The sequence below is a fragment of the Plectrocnemia conspersa genome, unplaced genomic scaffold, assembly GCF_051122295.1.
Source record: "Plectrocnemia conspersa isolate PC_06_02 unplaced genomic scaffold, ASM5112229v1 ptg000011l, whole genome shotgun sequence".
Taxonomy (NCBI): Eukaryota; Metazoa; Arthropoda; class Insecta; order Trichoptera; family Polycentropodidae; genus Plectrocnemia; species Plectrocnemia conspersa.
Window position 1 is genome coordinate 16,156,845 of NW_028277175.1, and position 8,156 is coordinate 16,165,000.

At 29.2% G+C, this 8,156-nt stretch overlaps 1 protein-coding gene across 1 annotated transcript in view; it reads right to left on the reverse strand.

Moving 5' to 3' along the window:
- Positions 1 to 646: 646 nt before the first annotated feature.
- LOC148229695 (phenoloxidase-activating enzyme 1-like) overlaps positions 647 to 8,156 on the reverse strand; it is a 13,532-nt gene continuing 6,022 nt past the window's right edge. Inside the window, exons 2-6 of the mRNA XM_088196599.1 lie at positions 3,849 to 4,021; positions 3,531 to 3,786; positions 3,174 to 3,467; positions 1,319 to 1,496; positions 647 to 1,256 (exon numbers count right to left, since the gene is read on the reverse strand). Coding sequence (XP_088052725.1) covers positions 1,013 to 1,256; positions 1,319 to 1,496; positions 3,174 to 3,467; positions 3,531 to 3,786; positions 3,849 to 4,021 — 1,145 coding nt within the window. The 3' untranslated portion in view covers positions 647 to 1,012. The remainder of the gene's footprint in view (positions 1,257 to 1,318; positions 1,497 to 3,173; positions 3,468 to 3,530; positions 3,787 to 3,848; positions 4,022 to 8,156) is intronic.

Here is an 8,156-nt window from a genome sequence, read left to right on the forward strand (position 1 = left end):
CTTTGCGGATGGAGAAATGATAAAAGAATGTCTGACTTCTGTTGCAGAAACAGCATTTCCTAAATTTAAATTTTAAACTATTTTTTTATAAATTTCTATAATACGAAAAAAAACGTTAAAAAAAGTTCAATTAGTCACCCAATGCGAAATGTGTTATTTCGTTTATTATATTTTTAAAGAAATTCATTTAATTAGAAGTGTACATTGCGAATGTTATTAAATGAAGACTCTTCGTTATTCACTTATTTATGTGATTACCGTTTTAGACATACATACATATTACGAGGTGTGATAAAAAATACGGTGAATAAATTTTTATAGCAGCAACTGCTAACGCTACATACATATAAAGTAATAAATCCGATAGCCTGGTCCATTGAGATAGTCAGTGCCAAGTTTAAACAAGTTGTGACTGTTTAGCCGGCTTCCAGAGCCGGAAGAGTGAATTGAAATATTATTTTTTGATCGAAATATAAATAATCGACGTTAATATCACAATGGCAAAACGACGGTTGAAAATCATTGATTTAAATCAGTCTAAATCAGACATTCGTTAGCTATATGATATATGTATACGATATATCAGCATAAAACTGAAATAATATAATATTAAAATTGAGGTACAGAAGTAATAACACTAAAAACAAAATTTACGAGAATATTTTATTTAGTTTTATACTCATAAAATTGTATATTAAAATATTAAATTTAACATATTAATTTCGACTACCCTGTCATGCTATACATACAAAAATATGTATTCTAAAAAGAAATAAAATTACAATTATTATTTATTTTTAGAAAACTCATAAATAATAATTATTACAATTTTATGTACAAATAATATTTATAAAAAAATGTATATACACATATATGTTATTAGGTTTACGGATAGTTTGACTATTATTTATTTTAGATTTTTAGTTTTTGAATATATGTATATTTTTACATTCAATGCAACCATTATTTATTTAATTACTCTTCAATATTAAAAATACTTTACACAAAATTATTATGGCTGCATCTGGTCTAAAATCCAATCCATATAATAAGGAACGCGCGTATATATTCCCGGTCTATTATCCAAACCGCAGTCTATGGGTCCATAACTTACAATACCATATTGAGTAAACAGAGCAGAATAGTCAATGCTTTGAATAATCTGCAGAGGTCCTCCGGAATCACCTCCACACGAATCTCTACCGCCGACGCCACCAGCGCACAGTTGTCGAAAACCAATTCTCGTTGAAATCGACCTAAAATAGATACGAATTTTGTAAAATAAAAAGTATTATCTTTAGTAAAATAAGAATAGTACCTGTTGTAAATATCGCCACACGCCTTTTGGTTTAAAATTGGTAAAGAAACTTGAAGAAGTTCATCAGAACCTGTTCTGTTTTCTGTTCTACCCCATCCAGTAACTACCCCACTTGTATTTTCTAACATTACGTTGGCCAATTCAGGAGTGCTGGGCAAACATATAGGCTCAATGTTCACTACAAGATAAAAATATGTTTGTTATACAATACAAATACATAAACTATATTTTAATTACACTGTTTTTATATAATACAACAATATTTTCGAACAGTTCATTATAAATCATAAAATGCATAGGTAGTTAAATAATAATATAATCAGAAATTGCTAATTTGTGATATATATTATTGTATATATTTTCCGGGTGCGATTTAACAGGAAATTGTTTCAAGAGATATGCGCATTAAAATAAGCACTTTGTTCCATAAAACGAATTGTTTGTGCATTTATATAAAGTTAAATTTCGGATTTTTTTTTCGGAAATGGATTCGTTGCAGAGAGTTATTCATAAGGTTCTGACTATTCACTGTTCTGACCAATACTCACTCGCACCTAATCTGTCCAACAGTATTACACAAACGATTCGTTTTATGGAACAAATATTTTATATATTTAAATTGTCCTCATATTTGGCTACAATTTAAATTCAAACCAAACTTGTTTTGTCAGTTAGAATTATAAGGAATATTATGGGAAATTTATGGTTTGTTAAAAAAAATCAAACTTTTCTCAGTATACAATTGCAAATCTTGTAATGTTTTGCAAAGCATATATAGAAGTATACCTTCTGGATCTGCACGCAAATAAGCATGTCCTAGATCAGATTAAAAAATTAGAAATGTCTCTAAAATAGCTAGTTTCCAAATATTCGTTTCATTTTCAACTATTCTAATATCAAATTGTTAATCCATAAAATATTCGAATATATTTTATAAAGAATATAAAAATACAGTTACATATATCAATGTTAACAATGAACAGTATCAACACTAATTATTTTAATTTAAAAATAACCGAGATTTAAATGTTTAATTAATAACCGAGAATTAAAACTTTATATAAGTTTCATTTTAATCATTCCTGCTGCCGAAAAGACTCATTCAGTTTCTGTTCATGTGGGCTGTTCTGTCAATAATGGGTTGCAGCAACTACAACTCGGTATGCCAAAAAATTTAACTACAATAAATTATTTAAAAGAGACTTAAAATTAAACACTATTCGTATTTAGTGCCAGTTGTTGAGAAAGTACATAGCCGCATAATATTAACTCATAAATACGAGTAATTTTTAAAATTTCATAACTTTGTATGCGACTGCTTGTTTGTTGGCTTTAAGCTTGGAGATGGCTATCACAAATTCCTTAATAAAATAAAAAATGAGGTGGGACTAAAGATTCTAACTATTTGATAAAAATAAAAAAATTAAAAATAATCGTTGACCAACGTTTTTGTTGTTATTTTTTTTAATTATCTTAATGTCTAAATTATTTTTCAGATTATGTAGACACACAGTGTTTTTGATGCTTTACATTTCAAACAGGAATTCGCAAGTCGATGAATTACTATTATTTTAAATTTCACCCTTAGAAGATAACCTTAACGAATAGTATAAAATGGCCGAATATATTCGAGTATCGAATATTCGGCTTGGAATTTCTAGATAGGACATTAATTATAACGGTTTTCAAACAATAATAAAAAATATTTTTATGCAAGATTCAGTATTGCATTGGCATGTGAACCCAATTGAAAATGATGAGTACTTATAAAATATGAAATGACTTAAATATGTTTTTATGTTTAACGGTGAGAGAGAAGCGTGTATAATTCATGCAACAAAATGATTCTACATACTTTTAGATTCTATGGGAGTGGCTAAACGTATCAATCCTATATCGTCGACCTTTGTTGACCTTGTATATCCAGGATGCGGTATTAATCTTTCAGGTCTGATGTTTTGTACTGGAGGAGCGCATATTGGTCCCGTAGGTGAACCTTGGCAGTCAGTCGGAGTTCTCAAATTGTGCTCTCCGACTCTAACAAACTGTACTGTCTTATTTATACCAAGTTCAGTCAAGCAATGAGCTGCAGTCAATATGTATCGGTCGTTGATGATAGACCCTCCGCATTCAAACGCAACAAGGCCACCTAAAAATACGAGTATGAATAGTAATGAATAGTACTTTAATTTACATAATGAAATAATCTTACGTCGATCCCTGTAGTTGATTACTGCCATCCATGGGAATTGATAGATTCCAGTCTTGTTTCCATTGACGATACGATCTTCTTCAGAATTACCACACGTATTAGGCAACAGATATAAATTTGGATGAGCGCTCACATTGGGCGGTGGTTCTGAATAAACTCCCAGTTTTGATATGATTGTTGGAGTTGTCGCTGTAGAGGTTGTCGGTGTAGGGGTTGTTGGTGGTGAAGCGGTTGCTGGGGGCATATCACAGCACACCTGAAATTATTAAGTCAATATTTGCTTCGTTCATATTTGTGATGTTTGTTTCATATTTTAACCTTTGGCTCTTGACCGTCAAATCCGCAATTGTAACGAATTAGTTTACGCTGGACAACTACCCTCTGAGATACTGGAGCATTACGTAATTCGTTGTACAGCGAGGGACATTGCTGTAAATTAATACAAGAACCAAGAGTGTTTTCCGGAGTCATACAACTGTCAGCATCATACTCTACAATAAAATCAAATATTATTTTTTATTAGTAATCATTATAAAAAATAGTATTTACATACACGTTATATTTTTATTTATCTAATACGGATACATCACCAATAACATATATTAACACATGTTTTATGTAATAATAATAACTAGTAGATTGATATGAAAAGGATCAAATAATATATAATATATGATAATATATCAAATATAAGATATAAACAGCTGTTATAATAATCAGCATTTTATACAATTTATTTGGTTTTATTTAACTTTAATAAAATTTTATGAATAAATATTAAAAAAACATATTATCGAGTTGTGCCATTTACAAATATAAAGAGTTTAATTAAGTAAGTCAGGGCCTGTAAGTGATCTCATAACTCATCGTTAACTTATAATGAAGTATAATTTGTTCTCGTTCCCTTTCTCTTTCTCTTGTGCAATTTCAATAAAAATATTTACAATTCAAAGAATTTTCCCTAATTTTAATTGTAATTATGTTTATGTTTAATTTTATTGAATTATTAAAAAAACAGGCGTGAGAATAACATTCTTGTAATTTATAAATTCAGAAAGTTGGTAAAAAATCATTGATGGCCGATGAATATGATGAATTCTTATTTATGGCCAAAGATATTTTATCGATTTAATTAAGAACTATTCCAGGCTCAGTCTAAAATGTATTTCTCCTTTATGAAATATTAAGGTATTAATTTTATTATATTGTTTGTTCTCATCTTCATTGCATTGATCAAATTGACAAAAAAAAAACATTACTGACTATTTTCGCCAGGTGCAGAAATATTCACGATGTTGCATCAAAATTTAAACCCGTCGATAAAGTAGGTACCTTCTATTGCAAAATATAAAAAGCATCTCAGTAATTTGCTCCTTTAAACATTTTTCACTGTATCTTTCACCACCTTGGCGACGTATATATTATCCGTATAATATCCGTATAAATTTATTCTACTCTCTACAGATAGCGTCACTTTTCTTCCAAAATCGTCCAAAATTTGTGGCAATTGGTACATTTAATGTGTGTTTGATACATGTACTCACTGGTAAAATCCACGGTGATTTTGCACTTATCACGTAATCACATTCATAGTATCACTCGATCTTCACCAATGGTAGTTATTTCCCTTAACCCGATATATAGCAACCATTCCGACATTTTTTTTTAAAAACATTTGAATTGATGATTGAATTTAAATTTTTCTTATCCACAATTTAATTGCCAAATAATATCACATATTTAAATCAAACTTAATTGTGAACGATTTGGCATTATCATTTGAATTCTATCATTATAAATATAATACATACTTAACTTTAATATAAATCCCTAAAGATTCTACAAATTCAACCAATGATTACGGATGTATCTTAATTATGAAGGATATGTCTCATATTGACGTCGTTTTTTAAATTTAAGTCAGTCGTGCTTTGGCTGTTGATACCCGAGTATTTTATAAATTACAAATGCTGTATTGTAATAGGTAAATTATTCAAGTATAATCATTAATTACTTTATAATAAATTTTACTGTTTTCGTTTCCTTAACTAAATCGTAGAACCCACAATCGTAGGTAAGAATTCATTTTCGGTATTTCCCATCTCATAGGAATTAGAGGAAAAAAAGACAGGGAAAATTACACAGGCCTGCGATAACTGTATTCTTGTTAAATTTCGAAAAGAGGTATAATTTTATTACATCACATAATATTTTTGACAAAAACTTTTTTGATGCAGCAACAAAACCTTGATTTCTTATCATATTTATTTTTATATAAAATTAATTAATACGTTTTAAAATGTATAATATTATATGTATATAAAAATAGCAGTATATTTTCAAAATTTGTAATATTAAAATAACAATATTTTTAGATCAAATAAAGGTTAATTAGTCATAAACGTCCCAAAACGTATACATATAAAAACGTAACAAAATAATCTACAATATTTCTTCATAATTATCGCTTATTTAAAAGTAAACACATACTTAATTTGGTTAAATTCATAATTTTATTTGCTCAAAATCATTTATAGTATTAAAATTTTAAAGAATTTGAATAAACTTTGGGTCATAATTATATTATTCAGGATAAATATGAAATGGTCAGAATACAAATAGTATGTGTTCAGAATAAAAATATAAGACGATCAGAATTAAAATCTAGGATGATCATCTAACATTTATAAATATAAACTGGCAATAAATTATTTATTTTGGAAATATTTAAAAAAATATCTCGCTCGCACCAAAACTGTTGGACAGGCTAGGTGCGAGCGAGCGTTGGTCAGAATATTGAGCACCCCATGAATAACTCTCAACGAATCTTATATATATATATATAATTGTTCTTAGCCCCTATTTAGTTGTATGTAGGACGCGAAAGAATATCGATAGAGCGGCGACGGAGAGCATGTCTGGCTTGTTGTGTTAACATTTGACAATGTTGCTAGCACAATTAAACGAATTGCCCCTATTTTTTTAATTCGCATGATTTTCCTTTATTATTTTCTTATAATATAATTATGACCATTCATTATCTGTTCTTCCTATATTTTTATTCTGACTAGGGATTCCAATCCCGGGATCCCGAATCCCGGGATCCCGGGATCCCGAACGATTTTCAATACCCGATGAGTCCCGGGATTATAAAACATAATCCCGAATTTTTCGGATTGGTTGATTTATCAAGCACAATCGAATTATTATTGACAACATCGTTATATTTCGTGTACAAACTTGCGCGAGTTGCACGTGTCATCTGTGAATCTTTGAGGTTGTGAGTCTGAACGTGCTTTTTCAGCAGCAGGCTGCTTAGGAACCAAAATCAGATCAAGGCTAAATGATAAAACACTTGATGCTTTGATGTTACTTCGTGAGTTTTATTCAAAATAATGTTTTCAATTAATTGTGTATGAATGTACATACCTATGTGCATACATTGGCAAAAGTTCATTTTTTTCTTCTCACATAAATATATAAGACCTTCCCTTTTTTATTTTTATTATATTATTTTCTATTTTAAGTCCAAGACTAAAATTATACGTACTTTATGCATTGTACGTTATAAAAAACAGATGTAAAAATATATCGTATTATTCATTTTAAATTACTTTTATCGATAAAATAGCATCAATATTATCCCGGGACTGGTCCCGGGATCCCGGGATCGACTAATTGCAATACCGAAATCCCGGGATCAAAATTTTGGCCCGGGATTGGAATCCCTAATTCTGACTATATGCTATTTTTATTCTAACCATTCGATATTTATTCTGACCCTGAAAATATAATTATGATCAGGCTATTAGTAAAATTTTGACCGAGATTAGATTTTTATTCTGAACCAAAGTTGATTTAAATTCTGACTATTTAATATGTTGCCTTTTTTAATATATAATTATTGTTTCACTCATTCATTAAACATACTATCAGCAATTTACTCGCTAACTTAATTGCATACCTTTAATGTAAGGTCGTTACTATTAAGTCATAAAGTGTAGTCATCCGCTCTAAAGGTTTCCCAGGTTTGATCGGTTTTCTAACAATCGTGTTAATGGGGAAAATCCCTACAAAAATAGAGGAAAAGTGATATATTTCATAATAAATCAAGTAATAATAACAATTAACCGCAACAAACGCTTGTTTCTAGTCTTACTGATATAATTAATAATCATTGAATCCGGTACGGATGCATTGAAAATGTTCTAAAACCAAAGCGGAAGGTATTTTATACCGCACTTTGATAAAGTAATACGTAACTGAATTTTTTAACCTACAATAAACTATATAAAATTTGGTAATGGTTGTGTTCATGTACAAATAATATTATAATTGAATTTCTTATTTGCAGTTTTATTTGGAAAGAGACAATATAAATGAATAAATTTGCCTCGACATTTTATGTAAGATAAATAACCGGATCTAAAAAGATATTAAAAAAAATTGAGCTTCAACATTTCCTCTTTCGTTATGAAACTATCGGGAAATCATATTAGTATACGATCCATCTATTAAAACTAAAAGTCGAAGTGAGGCTGTATAGGCTGCCGAGAACCAAACCTTTTTTGATATAAGGATATTATTTTTAAGATTAAATTTATCAATAAGCACATTTACATTTAT